Here is a 15,628-nt window from a genome sequence, read left to right as displayed (position 1 = left end):
AGCATGTTATATGCACGTGTGTTTGAGTCAGCGGGGAATCAGGCGCGCGCAGGGCTCCCTGCAGAGGAGATCTAACATCTAAGCACATCTAACAGAGGAAAACATCCACCGTCTTCGCGATTTCAATGCCAGATTTGCACAACGTCAGCTGCGTGAAAAAAACACTGCCGGTGCGTGGATGCAGGACGCGCGCGCTGCACATTTCACGGAGGACAACACAAACTTCCACAAACTTCGCGAGTTCAATACAGGATATGCACAACGGCTTGTCCTGAAAGCTGGATTTACAAACAGAAGCTGTTCACGGGCCACAACCTGTAAGTCTGATTTATTTTTCATCGATGTGTTTTCCTGTAATAGGTTGTAGCAAGGAAGTAAACAGATGACAACGCTGTTCTACAAACCAGTCTGTTAAATGCTTATTCATACTTAACGATATCCGACGAACATCTAACGTTACAAACATTAACGTTAAAATCTCAACAGCGAACCTGGCATTAGTGTAAATGATTCTTTGATTAGAGCTTTTATGTATTGTTTATCTTCAGGCATGCTAAACATGGTTCTGTGTGTGATTTGGCTAACTTACTAAAGTCAGTGCTTAGTGTTCGTTTTGGGTTAACGTTAGTTCTTGCGACAGATATTTGGCTATAATCGTTCTAAAAATACAAAAGTTAAAGTGCCATTCAGTAGCGATCATTATAGATCCGCAGTCTTTACTCTCGAGGACTGAACAGGTTCTGCTCGATCATCTTCACTCAAATGTTCTGGGTCTGATTCGAGCTCATATGGTTTTATTGACGCCGTTGTTTCTAACACTGAACAGCCTCCGGTAAGGGGCGTGACGTTTCCGACGTGCACTGCGGTTAGCGAATCAGAACACACTGGGCCAGCTAACCAATCAGAGCCCACTGCGTATTTTTGAGGGACTGGCTTCATACAACCCGGAAAGCATCAGACCGTTTTACAAGGAGGGACAGAGCAGTGTAGAATAAAGGTCAAATATATGACAAATAAGGCAATTTTTTTTAAAACGAAGCATGAACACATGTTACAGTGCACCCCACAAACACAGCCAAACCTTCAAAAGAATGTGTTTTACCACCCCTTTAAGACCTGACGCACACATGGATCCCAAACATTGTTCCTGTGAGTTGGTTACGACTGTGTTTACGTTAAAACTGACCAAAATGGGCATTGAGACATTTTTGAGTGTATTTGACCATTAATATGTTGGAAAAAGGAGCTAATTTTTGCACTTGTATGTCAGAGGCGGCTTTATTACGGTATGTGTGAAATCTGCGGGAATTAGTAGAATTAACGTTATGTTAACCCCGCGCGAAATTCAGACCGGTCACACCAATACTAACACGCTGTCATGAGGAAAAATCCAGCAGAACACTCATTCGACATGTTCAGAGGGTTAACTGGACTGAATGAGAGGAGGTGGCGCTGTCGATCAGAGAGGAGAGCGCAGCTGATATCGACACTGTAGAAAATGAGTATCGTATCGTTTCAGATATTTCAGTATCGATACATATCGAAATATGGATATTTTTGACAACACTAGTAGGCATACACACAGGTTCGAAGACTCGTTCTCTCGCCCCTACAGTGCAATTCGGTTAGGTATACATGCGCGCTAAAATATCAAGGTGAAAGTCATCATAGCTTGCGTAGTATAGACCCAGCTCCCAACTCAATTTTGAGAATAGATTAACGGCAATATTTTTTTTATCGCCCGATAAGAGTCTCAAGTTAACACAGCACGTTAACGCCAATAACGGCCCACCACTAATATATATAATAATAATATATATATTAGTATATATATTATACCACTAATATATATATATTATACCACTAATATATATATAATGATTCTAGCTCTTTGCTCAGTTTATTTAAATAAAATAAGCTGAAACAACACAAATCTTTAGTTTTTTTTTACTTAATTGCCATTTGCACTCAATTTTATTACGTTAAATGAAATGAAATTTGTAAAATGTTAAGTTAACCTAAACCATTTGTGTTGGGACTGCATGAATAATTTCTGTTACGCTGACTGAAACTGGGCAGTGTATTTCTAGTTCCCAGCATGCTTTGCATAGGGATGGATCAGGAGAGTAAAGCTGCGTCCGAAATCGAATACTTCTCTACTATATAGCATGCGAAAAACAGTACGCCAACAGAGTAGAATGTCCGAATTCATAGTATTTCGAAAAACAGTAGGCGAAAAGTACCAGGATGACCTACTACTTCCGGTGATATTCTGAAGTGTGCATACTATGGACACTTTACTATCCCATGAGGCCACAGGAGACGATTTATGAATGGAGGTGAAGGGACGTAACTGATGCTGTTAGGTCACATGATAACGACAACATGGCGGATGTATATGTCCGGATTACATTCATACTATATAGAACATACTTTTTTAACGGTCGCGAAGCTTACTATACATAAGTACCTACTTATACATATACATATACCTACTTATACATAGTACGCGATTTCGGACGCAGCCTTAATGTTTTGAAAGTTTAATGTGTTGTTTAGTAAAGGGAAAGACCTATAATATTTTCATGTTCAGATATATTTGACATTTAAACACGTTTGTGTTCTGCCGATTTTTGAGGTTACCATTATGCTGAAGTGTAGACCTTGTGGTTAGGCTGTGGGTGGCAACGTAAAAATAAACCTATGCTGTTCTCAATGAGCTAGAACTGCGCTAATGCCAGTGATAAGACATGTTTTACTTGATCATTACTTGCTTTGCATGCTACAAATGTTACACTTAGCATGTGAACAAGTGTTGCATTGACTATTAGTTTTTATTGAAATAAATAAAATAAATGAGTTTGATAGTGCCCACACTACACATGTTCATCAGGTCTACCGCTTTATCTAGTAGGAATTACAATTTTTTTTTTGTAGTCTTTGACTTAAGTTCATACAACAAGATTACAAGAAATAATTTCAAACAAATTCGATTTTGTCGGAAAAATGTAATTAAATTTAGTGGAAAAGTTTTCCTTAATTTAACGAAGTACGTTTAACAGAGTGTAGGCATTTGTCTAAAAAAAACAGCCAATTTATAATAGGACGTTCTTGTAAGGACATATTTAACTTTTGGATGAGTGCCTTTACATTTGTGCTTCATATTGCGGTTTGTTAGGACAGTGTCCTCTTTCCTCTGTCCGATTAGAGTTGATTAAGCGGTTAGACGTTGTGAAGCATGGCGTCTTTAACTGAGATTTATCTGTTCCTGTACTGACCCGTATGGGGTTGCCTGCCCTCACCCCAATGTCCTCTAGATTTATTCGGTTATTTGTTTATCTATTCTGAGGAGTCTTGCATGTCTCCCGAATTTTTTTTCCTGTTTATGCATCCAAGCCTCATTTTTCACAGTGGTAGCAATATGAAGCTCTTGCCATTTGCTGATACAGTCAAAATACGGGCAAAGGCACTGATGACCCTCATGACCCCGGACACCCGCCTGAAGCACAACCCACAACGTTCTGCATTGTAGTGACTCAACCGACATCTACTAAGACATAACCTCCAGGTTTTAAACAGGTTTGAAATATTTGAGTTATTTTCCTTTGAGCATGATATCACACCATATTTCCATTCAAGAACGGCTTGAGAACAAAATGAAAGTTTCTGGGTTCTTAATTTCTGGGTTTGATAAGTAAAAAGTAGTTCTGACTTTCAAAACAGGCACTTGTATACTCACACATTTCTTGTTAGGAGTTTTCTGGGCTAAACGGGGAGAGCAACAGTATGTGGCTAGCATGACCTGACATGCCTCTGAAGCTGGAGGGGGTCTTGACCTTTGCTCCCAGGCTTCAAACCTAGGAAGATGAAAAAAGGGATTGGTTAGGAGGGTGACTCCTTAAACAAGAGCTTCTGTTTTAGACAGGAATGTCAGTTCCATAAAAAGATGCCTATAGAGAAGGAAAAAGCAACCAAAAGTGAACAGAGAGATAATTAAGATATATAAAAGAGCGTGTGTGTAGACTGTGAACGGGAGACCGGGGCTAGTTGTCATGCAGGGAGATTGTCATAAGTGCTCAGTTTCAGTAACTATGAGGGTTTTTTCAGCAGTGGTTTTATGTTTGTTTCAATAATCTATTTTTTTTTTCATTATTATTATTCTGTCCGCAAACTAACATTCCAATAAATCATAATACTTTTGTAATAGTTACTGGAGTGAACAAGACAACACAATAAAAGGTAATATATAGATAGATACATTTGAATTTAAAGGTTAAACTGACAAGGGTATTTTTCATATGTTCATAGGTTGCAATTAAAATGCTATTTCTTTTAAATGAAATATCTTTGAATGAACATTCATTTAAACATTTAAAGTGGAAGCAATATTAGTTGTAACACTTTACAATAAGGTTTCATTTGTTAAAATTAATAGAAGCTTTTTTTGTCATTGCAGTACATGCCCCATCTGATCAGTGGCAAAAAAAACGAACAAAAAAACACACATAAAATTAAAAATTAAATAAATAACACTAAATTAATAATAAATCTAAAAGCAGTCACATTATATGTTAAAAGGTATATTGCACCTTAAAATGTTATTGCATGTTAAAACAGAATAGAATATATTAAGTCCACATTCAGAGTCCTTATAGCCCATGGATAAAAACAGTTTTTTAGTCTGTTTGTCTTGCTTTTAAGACTCCTGTATCGCCTCCCAGAAGGCAGGAGGCTGAACAGTCCATGCCCAGGGTGGGTGTTATCCTTTATTATGTTGCGGGCTAGTATTAGTTAACTACTAAAGTACTAACAATGAACAACGTTTCTACAGCATTTATTAATCACAGTTAATGTTAATGTCAACATTTACTAATACATTTATAAGATCAAAAGTTTTGTCTGTTAAAGGGTACATAGCACACAAAGTATCTGCCAATTTCATGTTAATCTTGAGTACCTAGTATTGCATCCTTTGAATCTTTAGTTTTATCATATTTATAAAAGACAGATACGCTGTACCGATTCCTTACGAAAACAGCCAAACTCGTGGAGGCGTGCAGTGGGCGGAGCACATACTCACACACACACACCCACACAAAATACATCATGGCATTATCCCTGGATACCTTTCGATTCACTATACGTTTGTGTTGTTTACATTATATGCACTTACGCGCCGATTGCCAACAAAACACAAAAGACATTTGATGCAGTTTCATTCACCGCCTGCGGTTTCGACTCATGACCGAACACACTTGCAGAACTCTGTTACTGCTCCGGAAAAACAAACTGCATCCACTGTTTCCTTAACGCTGGGTTATTTGGGAAATGTATCTTTCCCTCACAACCATAAACACACTTCTTTAGTGAAATTGTTGAACAATTTCAGAACGAAGCTCATTGATGGACGCGCTCTTGCTCTCGTTCTGGTTGATGGGCGCATGCGCTCATCCGGGAGAAGTGCCCATAGAAGAAATTACGCCCGTTATGATGTCATACAGGGCCATACTCAAAATTACTTTCTGAAACTGGTTCGAATCCCGAAGGAGTTCATTTGGCACAGAAATTTTCGGGTTTCAGGGCCGGGGGAGGGTAGGGAACAGCCCTAGAGCATATGTCCAACTCGATTTTTGAAATTGTATCTGTTTAGCATGAGAATCAAACTCTTTAACAGTGTGAATAAGTCAGAATGTATGAAATAGCATTAGACCCCCCCCCCCCCCCCCAACATTAGTAGATGCACTGTGAAAGAACATTAATATTTTTGTTTAAGAAATGCTGTAAGAATATATTGCTCAATGTTATTTCATGTTAGTTAATGCATTAGCTAATGTTAACAAATGAAACATATTAGTTGATACATTATGAACTAACATGAACAAATGTATATTCATAAATTACATTAACCAAGGAATTTCTTTTAGTTCATGATATCTTAATGCATTAACTAAGTGTTGCCATTTTTTTTGTGTTACTTTTCCAAATTAGCTACTTTATGAATTGTTGTGTGTTGCAGAATTGTTGTGAATGCATGTAAATGTGGACATTTTTGTAGTTTCTTTGTTTTAATGGTGTAAAAGTGTAAAAACTAGCCTCGGTCTCCTCTGTAAAGTCTAGAGAAATGTATTGAGAGTCTAGAGAAACTGAATCCACTGCCTGTAGCGAGAGATGAGAACATGCATCTTGGGAAATAGAGAAAAACATTGGTTTTCTACATTTGTTGCACTTTGCTTTGAACTTTCGGACAGAAAAATGGACTTTACCTCTCACTGAAACACAAAACTTGGCGCTCATGTACAGCGCGTCACCGGAGAAAGATATTTGATTATAAATTATCAGGCTGGAAGACTGTGACCAATGAGCTTAACAAGGCAGAATACTGGGCTGTAACAGATTTGCTAAACACCCCCACCAACCTCTCTGCCATAATGTGATGTTTATGGCCATTTTTACCCCCGGACTTCAGTCATGCGATGGTGCAATAAATTACTCAAGCAGGCCCGCTGGAGGGAAAGTCCTTGTGACTCTGTGCTGCGGCTCTAGCGGAGAGAGCGTGACATAGAGGGTCACATCTGCAGATAACCTTGTGTTTTCTCACTGTTTTTCTCCGACATGGCGGCCGCCTGGAAAGCACACATTACCCACCCATGGAGGTTCGAAATCTGCTCTGGGTGGAACAGTGCTGACACGTAGCATCAATACATCTTTAGCAGGGCATTTTTGTTCGTGTCATTTTTGTGTCCAGCAGCTGATAAAGAGCCCGAAAACAGGAAATAAGCAGGAGCGTGAGGAATCGTGAAAAATGACACTGCTGATCTTGGAGCAGATTAAAAGTTCAACCTCAGTTGGTCTAGCTTATTATAGCAAAGTCTTATAGCACTATGATTGAAGTGGAAGAGAGTTGTGATTCATCATCAGTATAGCTTACGGTAATCATTCAATTATTCTGATGCCGTTAGCAATGGCAAAGTCATGGGTTCGGTTCCCAGGGAATGCATGGGAATGCATCAGCTGTATACCTTGAATGCAATGTAAGTTGCTTTGGATAAAGTGTGTTTCAAAAGCATAAATGCAATTGTACTGTTGCTCAACATGTAAAACATGGTATACCAGCAATGCCAAAGTCATGGGTTTCGATTCCCAGGGAACATTCACACTGATTAAATGCACAGCTTTAATGCATGTCATGTAAATGCAATCCCAGATTCTTCTTAAAACCAAAAGGTGTGTGAAGGATCTGTGCTTGCATCAGACACGGTGTCCAAGCAGCCTGGTTTTCACGTAGAAGGGAGGCCAAATTCCCCGCAGTTAAAATCTCAGACGGTGGTCTTTAACACATTCTCTCTCCCTCTCCCTCTGCCTCCCAATCCCAATAAAAACCTTCTGACCACCGGTTGACCTTTCGCCGTTCTTCCCCCATCCAATGCTCTCCGTTCACTCCACCACCGCAGTCCAGCGGAGGCCAATGGGGGCCAGCAGCTGTGGGGAGGGGGATATGAGGTCACGAAGGTCACGGTACTGGTAAAGTCATCGGCGAGGCTCCAATGTGGGGCATCATTTCCCCCCTTCAAAGGCAGTCCTGACGTCCACGGGGGCCGCCCCGATGGCCCCGCTGTTCCTGAGCTTTCAAGACCTGAGACGGACAAGGGTAAATAAAGTGATACCAGGTGTTAGCTAGTCCCCTCCCAAAAAAATCCACTAAATTGGGGCCTCATTTCACACTAAGAAACCCCGTCCGGGTGCGTGAGGCATGGCAGCGCAGCGGTCAGAGCCCAAACAACAGTTTGGTACTGCCTAATCCACGGAGGATTGAGTATGCAAATTCAAACGCTCCCCAAAAAAGGCATGTTAGCTCAGATTTGGATCTGGAATGGGGGGCATCAAAGCTCACGACCACCACCCGAAAAAAGCTGACCCCTTGAATAACTGTGAAGATCAAGCCAAGTGAATGGGAATCATTGTGGCGAAAACAAATCGGCTCTGACAATGAGCGAAGAACAAACAGAGAGACGCCGTCAGCGCACAAGTGCTCCTGCCCTAGTGTTAGAAGCGAAAGGGGCGGCTTTGAAAGCTCCACCATGTGCAGGGCGGCCCCTCTTCTCGTTCCGAAACCCTCTAAAAGCGCGCAGGGGCCCCAATTAACGCTAATTAACATCAACGACAGGCAAGGGGTCATTAGTCCAGCTAATCCATGGTTTACATTTTCCTCCTGGAACCCTGCTGGCCAATTCTCACCCCAATCATAGAAAGGACATGTTGTTAAAAAGGCCAGCATCAAAGCTTTTCCACTCCACAAACTGCCCCATTAGTCCAAGATCTGGACTTCGAAGGGATGGAACTCAAAGCCCCCGAGGGCTGGGTGTCAAGCCAAGTCTCTGTTGTTTGGACCTCAATCTGAATCGTCAACAACTTGTTTGGGTCCTTCATGATCCACGGCCATTTGCAGAGCAGGTGGTCCATGAAAGAGGTTAAATATGTGTTACTGTAAAACGCCCCATTATAGGCGATTCATTCTGGCAGTCTGTACTGGTTGTGGAGGATGCAGTGCTCTGAGGGGTGGAGAGGATGGCTGCATGTGTTCCAAAACCTAGTGAGCTCCCTATGCAGGCAGCATTTTGAGGCATCATAATCATGCTTTTGCACTGAAACCGTTTATGGAAAAATAAAAATAGATTATTTTACTTTGTGTTACTTACAGGTTTCCCATGTAGAGCGCTTCAAATCAGTCACGTATGAGGTCCCACTTGAGTTAGAAGGTATAGACAGCAGGGCAGCTCACTCGTTTTTGGAACAGAGCCGACTCTACGATAACATCACGCTCTCTAGAAGGATTGAGAAAAGCATTATACAGGGCAATGACTCACAGCAGTGGGGTTAAGAACAGTCCAAGATGATGAAATATGACACATCTTTCTGGCAATATTATTTATTATTAAATGATTTTAATTAAATAAATAGTCATAAATAAGTAGTCTGACTGAAAATTAGACACACCACACATTGGGTTTTCATGTTATGGGGGCTTTCCATAGACATAATGATTTTTATACTGTACAAACTATATATTCTAGCCCCTATCCTTACCCCTAAACCTACCAATCACAGAAAACTTTCTGCATTTTTACATTTTCAAAAAACATTACTTTATGATTTATGAGCGGTTTACCTCATGGGGACCAAAACATGTCCCCACAAGGACAAGGATTCCGGATATTGCCATCTTTCAAGGGACATTGTGTCCCCATAACGTGGGGTTAACCAGGACACACACACAGTTATTTATCATATGCAGATGTAATTTAGATGAGTAATTAAGATGCAGAAAATATATTGCACAGAAATATGTAGCAAATATGTAAAAAAAAAACCTCTTATTCTGGCATAGGAGTCACTCCTGAGACACAGAACACATGTTGGATGATGATCATTTACAGAGTTCACAATAGACAGACTAAAGAATACTGAAGCTGTTTATCCTTTATAGAGCCTGAGACTAAGCTTTCTAACAAACAAAAAGCCAGGTTGAGTTACAAGATTGATTTTGTTTGCCTCCGTTTGATGTTTTAAAGCAGAAAGGTAAAAAATTAACCCAGTAAAACAAAGACTTTTTTAAAATTAATTTAAGTGTCTTCAACTTTTACATTGAGGAAAAGAAACAAAACAAAAAAAAAACAATTTGCTCAGAGTAATTGATCAGTGCGGAATCATAAAATAAGTTTGGCTTTCTTTTTCGAACTGATGTTCAGTATTCTGAATATAATAAAAACATATAAGAACTACACTTTAACTTCTACATTTATTTTTAGCCCTCAAAGAAACGCTAAACCGAAACACACATTTAAACTAATTACTTCTGTTGTTTTAACAAGTTCCACACGTAACATAGGGGTCAGTGGTTATTGGGAAATCATGCGTTCGGAGGCAAAAATTTTCTTGTCTGGAGAAAATATGTGCAACTTTGAGTGAATCCTCATAAAGCCTCGGAGCTAAAGGGCAGTTTGGAGATGTTTTAAATAAAAGTTGCTCAGAAAAGCTCACACATATAACTGGCACCTATTGCTCTAGGGCTGTTCCCTACCCTCCCCCGGCCCTGAAACCCGATCTGTCGGCATGCAGCTCGGAATTCTTCATTCACCCTGACATTTGACCTCTGGCCTTTTTGGCAGCGCACAGAAGAGAAGATGAAGTGTCCAAGGCTCTTTTTCTCCAACACAAAAAATCTCCTGTTCTTGCAACCCTCCCACACACTCGCACACACACACAGAAACACTTTCGGGATGACTTCTACCAATGTATACCCCTTGTTCCTGTGATCCACAGAGCACAATTACGTATAATATCTGGCTAATAGTCTGTGACTTCAAGGGAGCGTTTTAAAAGTGCGATTCCCCCTCTCCTGTTCAACTGCCCACAGACTAGTGCAACTTAAAAGCTTTGCACAATGCTTTCTGAACCATCTGACCATTATGAGTGGTGTATTATGGAGCTCCTCTGTCATTTTCCTCTTTGATTGCACCATTACAATGTAATCAGTGTTTGAGGCTGACTGAAAAGGCTTCTTGTACTGCGTCTGAGTAATTCTTGCCTTGCGAGTGTGCGCGCACAGCTTTAGTTCCATTCATGTGCACGACAACAAACTGACTGTTGAGTGAGTGTCGTGCCATTTGATATACTGCCTCACTTTGTCAAGCGGTTATCTCGCTTTGTTACTTTTCCCTTTTACTTGAAATTTGGGCGGTCGATACCTAACAGACAAACACATACACTCTTAGAAGAACAGTTTCTATATAGAACCTTAAAGGCTTCTGTCAGGTGCTTCATATATAAAACCTTTTAGGGGTTCGCGTCGCAGGATCATTTTATGGATTTATTTTGAATGAATCACTTTATGCATTAAGAAGCTCGTAAACATACTTTATCACTATAGAAAGTAATGAAATAACCCATAACCCCCCCCCCCCCCCCCCCCCATAAAAATATTAGTCATTTAAGACATTTCTCCTTATATAGAATCTTTTTGGCATAAAGCATTCGAATGGACCAAAATATGCAATCAAAAGTCAAAGATCTCAATATGAGCTTAAACGTTTTCTTTTTTTTAACTCAAATGATCTGCAGTTCAATTGCAGCAACAATTGTCTCATTTGTGCCTTTTTATTTCTCCTATAGGGAATTTTAGGAGAAACATCTCAAAGCTGAGACTAAAAACAACACTTCTGAAACTTTGGGTTAGTTCACCCAATATGTCTGTCATTAATTACTCACCCTCATGTCGTTCCAAACCTGTAAGACTTTTGTTCATCTTCGGACACAAATGAAGATCTTTTTGATTAAATCGTTCTGTCCCTCCACTGACAGCTATGCAACTACTGCTTTGTCGCTTCATAAAGGTCATAAAGAGATTGTTAAACTAATCCATATGAATTGAGTTTAGTCCAAATTTTCTGAAGAGACACGATCGCTTTACATGATGAACATATTTAATTTATCCTTTTATTCACATATAAACATTCATCAACTCACACATCAGCTGTGGTAAACGGAAGCTCAAGCATGTTTGCCAGACGTGTGAGAACCAATGAGGTTCATTCTCGTGTTACGCAGCACGTTTGAGATTCTGCAAGAACCAATGAGGTTCATTCTCGTGTTACGCAGCACGTTTAAGCTTCATCAAGAACCAATGAGGTTCATTCTTGTGTTTTACGCATCACATTTGAGCTTCATCAAGAACCAATGAGGTTCATTCTCATGTTACGCATCACATTTGAGCTTCATCAAGAACCAATGAGGTTCATTCTCATGTTACGCATCACATTTGAGCTTCATCAAGAACCAATGAGGTTCATTCTCATGTTACGCATCACATTTGAGCTTCATCAAGAACCAATGAGGTTCATTCTCGTGTTACGCAGCACGTTTGAGCTTCAGCGAGAACCAATGAGGTTCATTCTCGTGTTACGCAGCACGTTTGAGCTTCAGCGAGAACCAATGAGGTTCATTCTCATGTTACGCAGCACGTTTGAGCTTCAGCGAGAACCAATGAGGTTCATTCTCATGTTACGCAGCACGTTTGAGCTTTAGCAAGAACCAATGAGGTTCATTCTCATGTTACGCAGCACGTTTGAGCTTTAGCGAGAACCAATGAGGTTCATTCTCTTATTACGCAGCACGTTTGAGCTTCTGCAAGAACCAATGAGGTTCATTCTCGTGTTACACATCATGTTTGAGCTTCATCAAGAACCAATGAGGTTCATTCTCGTGTTACGCAGCACGTTTGAGCTTCAGCAAGAACCAATGAGGTTCATTCTCGTGTTACGCATCACATTTGAGCTTCATCAAGAACCAATGAGGTTCATTCTCGTGTTACGCAGCACGTTTGAGCTTCAGCGAGAACCAATGAGGTTCATTCTCGTGTTACGCAGCACGTTTGAGCTTCAGCGAGAACCAATGAGGTTCATTCTCATGTTACGCAGCACGTTTGAGCTTTAGCGAGAACCAATGAGGTTCATTCTCGTGTTACGCAGCACGTTTGAGCTTCTGCAAGAACCAATGAGGTTCATTCTCGTGTTACGCAGCACGTTTGAGCTTCATCAAGAACCAATGAGGTTCATTCTCGTGTTTTACGCATCACATTTGAGCTTCATCAAGAACCAATGAGGTTCATTCTCATGTTTTTTACGCAGCACGTTTGAGCTTCATCAAGAACCAATGAGGTTCATTCTCGTGTTACGCATCACGTTTGAGCTTCATCAAGAACCAATGAGGTTAATTCTAGTGTTACACAGCAAGTTTGAGCTTCAGCAAGAACCAATGAGGTTCATTCTCGTGTTACGCATCACATTTCAGCTTCAGCAAGAACCAATGTGGTTCATTCTCGTGTTACGCAGCACGTTTGAGCTTCTGCAAGAACCAATGAGGTTCATTCTCGTGTTACGCAGCACGTTTGAGCTTCTGCAAGAACCAATGAGGTTCATTCTCGTGTTACGCAGCACGTTTGAGATTCATCAAGAACCAATGAGGTTCATTCTTGTGTTACGCAGCACGTTTGAGCTTCAGCAAGAACCAATGAGGTTCATTCTCGTGTTACGCATCACATTTGAGCTTCAGCAAGAACCAATGAGGTTCATTCTCATGTTACGCATCACATTTGAGCTTCAGCAAGAACCAATGAGGTTCATTCTCGTGTTACGCATCACATTTGAGCTTCAGCAAGAACCAATGAGGTTCATTCTCGTGTTACGCAGCACGTTTGAGCTTCATCAAGAACCAATGAGGTTCATTCTCGTGTTACGCAGCACGTTTGAGCTTCAGCAAGAACCAACGAGGTTCATTCTCATGTTACGCTGCACGTTTGTGCTTCAGCGAGAACCAATGAAGTTCATTCTCGTGTTACGCATCACATTTGAGCTTCAGCAAGAACCAATGAGGTTCATTCTCATGTTACGCAGCACGTTTGAGCTTCAGCAAGAACCAATGAGGTTAATTCTAGTGTTACACAGCACGTTTGAGCTTCATCAAGAACCAATGAGGTTCATTCTTGTGTTACGCAGCACGTTTGAGCTTCAGCAAGAACCAATGAGGTTCATTCTCGTGTTACGCATCACATTTGAGCTTCAGCAAGAACCAATGAGGTTCATTCTCATGTTACGCATCACATTTGAGCTTCAGCAAGAACCAATGAGGTTCATTCTCGTGTTACGCATCACATTTGAGCTTCAGCAAGAACCAATGAGGTTCATTCTCGTGTTACGCAGCACGTTTGAGCTTCATCAAGAACCAATGAGGTTCATTCTCGTGTTACGCAGCACGTTTGAGCTTCAGCAAGAACCAATGAGGTTCATTCTCATGTTACGCAGCACGTTTGAGCTTCAGCGAGAACCAATGAGGTTCATTCTCGTGTTACGCATCACATTTGAGCTTCAGCAAGAACCAATGAGGTTAATTCTCATGTTACGCAGCACGTTCGAGCTTCAGCAAGAACCAATGAGGTTCATTCTCATGTTACGCATCACATTTGAGCTTCAGCAAGAACCAATGAGGTTCATTCTCGTGTTACGCATCACATTTGAGCTTCAGCAAGAACCAATGAGGTTCATTCTCGTGTTACGCAGCACGTTTGAGCTTCTGCAAGAACCAATGAGGTTCATTCTCGTGTTACGCAGCACGTTTGAGCTTCATCAAGAACCAATGAGGTTCATTCTCGTGTTACGCATCATGTTTGAGCTTCATCAAGAACCAATGAGGTTCATTCTCGTGTTACGCATCACGTTTGAGCTTCATCAAGAACCAATGAGGTTCATTCTCGTGTTACGCATCATGTTTGAGCTTCATCAAGAACCAATGAGGTTCATTCTCGTGTTACGCATCATGTTTGAGCTTCAGCGAGAACCAATGAGGTTCATTCTCATGTTACGCAGCACGTTTGAGCTTCAGCGAGAACCAATGAGGTTCATTCTCTTGTTACGCAGCACGTTTGAGCTTCAGCAAGAACCAATGAGGTTCATTCTCGTGTTACGCATCACATTTGAGCTTCAGCAAGAACCAATGAGGTTCATTCTCGTGTTATGCAGCACGTTTGAGCTTCAGCGAGAACCAATAAGGTTCATTCTCATGTTACGCAGCACGTTTGAGCTTCAGCAAGAACCAATGAGGTTCATTCTCGTGTTACGCATCACGTTTGAGCTTCATCAAGAACCAATGAGGTTCATTCTCGTGTTACGCATCACGTTTGAGCTTCATCAAGAACCAATAAGGTTCATTCTCGTGTTACGCAGCACGTTTGAGTTTTATGTTCGCTGATCAATGTTTAAATGTGAATTAAAGCCTAAATTAAATCTCTTTATCACAAGATCGAGTCTCTTCAGAAAATTGGGACTAAACCGCTCAATTCATATGGATTAGTTTTACGATCTCTTTATTAACTTTTTGTGGTAGTTGCATAGCTGTCAATGGAGGGACAAATCTCTCAGATTTCATCAAAAAGATCTCCATTTGTGTTCCGAAGATGAACAAAAGTCTTACGGTTTGGAATAAAACATTAGGGTGAGTAATTAATGACAGAAATATTTATTTTTTGGTGTCCTAACCCTTTAAGATTACTAGGGTCATTTGCTCAGACCAACAATCTCAAAAACTGTAGACTTAAGACTGTTCTCAGTTTAAAGGTGTTTTAGGCTGTCTGAGATGTTTCTTCTAAAAGGATCAATAAAAAAATAAGACAATTGTTGTCGTACAGTTATAGAGATAATTAATTTGGACAGCAGCTCAGATCATTACATTTTTTATACAAATTATTTTATATCCTAATGAGATCTTTACTTGTAATGGTGCTTGCAGTGCAATCTGAGAAATGTTTGAGACGCTAAACATCTTCTGAAACTATCAACTACCACATCTCAACATTATCAAGCAAACTGTGCTCAGATTAGCCAAAGTCAGCAATTAAACCATAAAACATAAGTGAAAAGTCTCCTGGGCTATGAACGAGCAAACCCTGAGCAATAGACTCTTCCTTTTAGACTTATTCTAGGAGAAACATCTGAGACAAAGTTGATACCTAAATAAAACATAACTGAGAACTCCATTAAGTCTGCTAAGTCAGAGATGGTGTGTTTTAAACATCAGTGAC

The 15,628-nt window shown here is 40.5% G+C and overlaps 1 protein-coding gene across 1 annotated transcript in view; it reads right to left on the bottom strand.

The window, feature by feature from the left end:
• The window catches only part of nr2f5 (nuclear receptor subfamily 2, group F, member 5), a 49,256-nt gene that overhangs the window by 21,425 nt on the left and 12,203 nt on the right, over positions 1–15,628 (bottom strand). Inside the window, exons 3-4 of the mRNA XM_079836547.1 lie at positions 8,697–8,822; positions 3,740–3,857 (exon numbers count right to left, since the gene is read on the bottom strand). Coding sequence (XP_079692673.1) covers positions 3,740–3,743 — 4 coding nt within the window. The 5' untranslated portion in view covers positions 3,744–3,857; positions 8,697–8,822. The remainder of the gene's footprint in view (positions 1–3,739; positions 3,858–8,696; positions 8,823–15,628) is intronic.

This window comes from Gobio gobio, assembly GCF_949357685.1.
Source record: "Gobio gobio genome assembly, chromosome: 15".
Taxonomy (NCBI): domain Eukaryota; kingdom Metazoa; phylum Chordata; class Actinopteri; order Cypriniformes; family Gobionidae; genus Gobio; species Gobio gobio.
The sequence above is the reverse complement of the archived record's forward strand: the minus strand, read 5'-3'. Positions and strand labels throughout refer to the sequence as shown.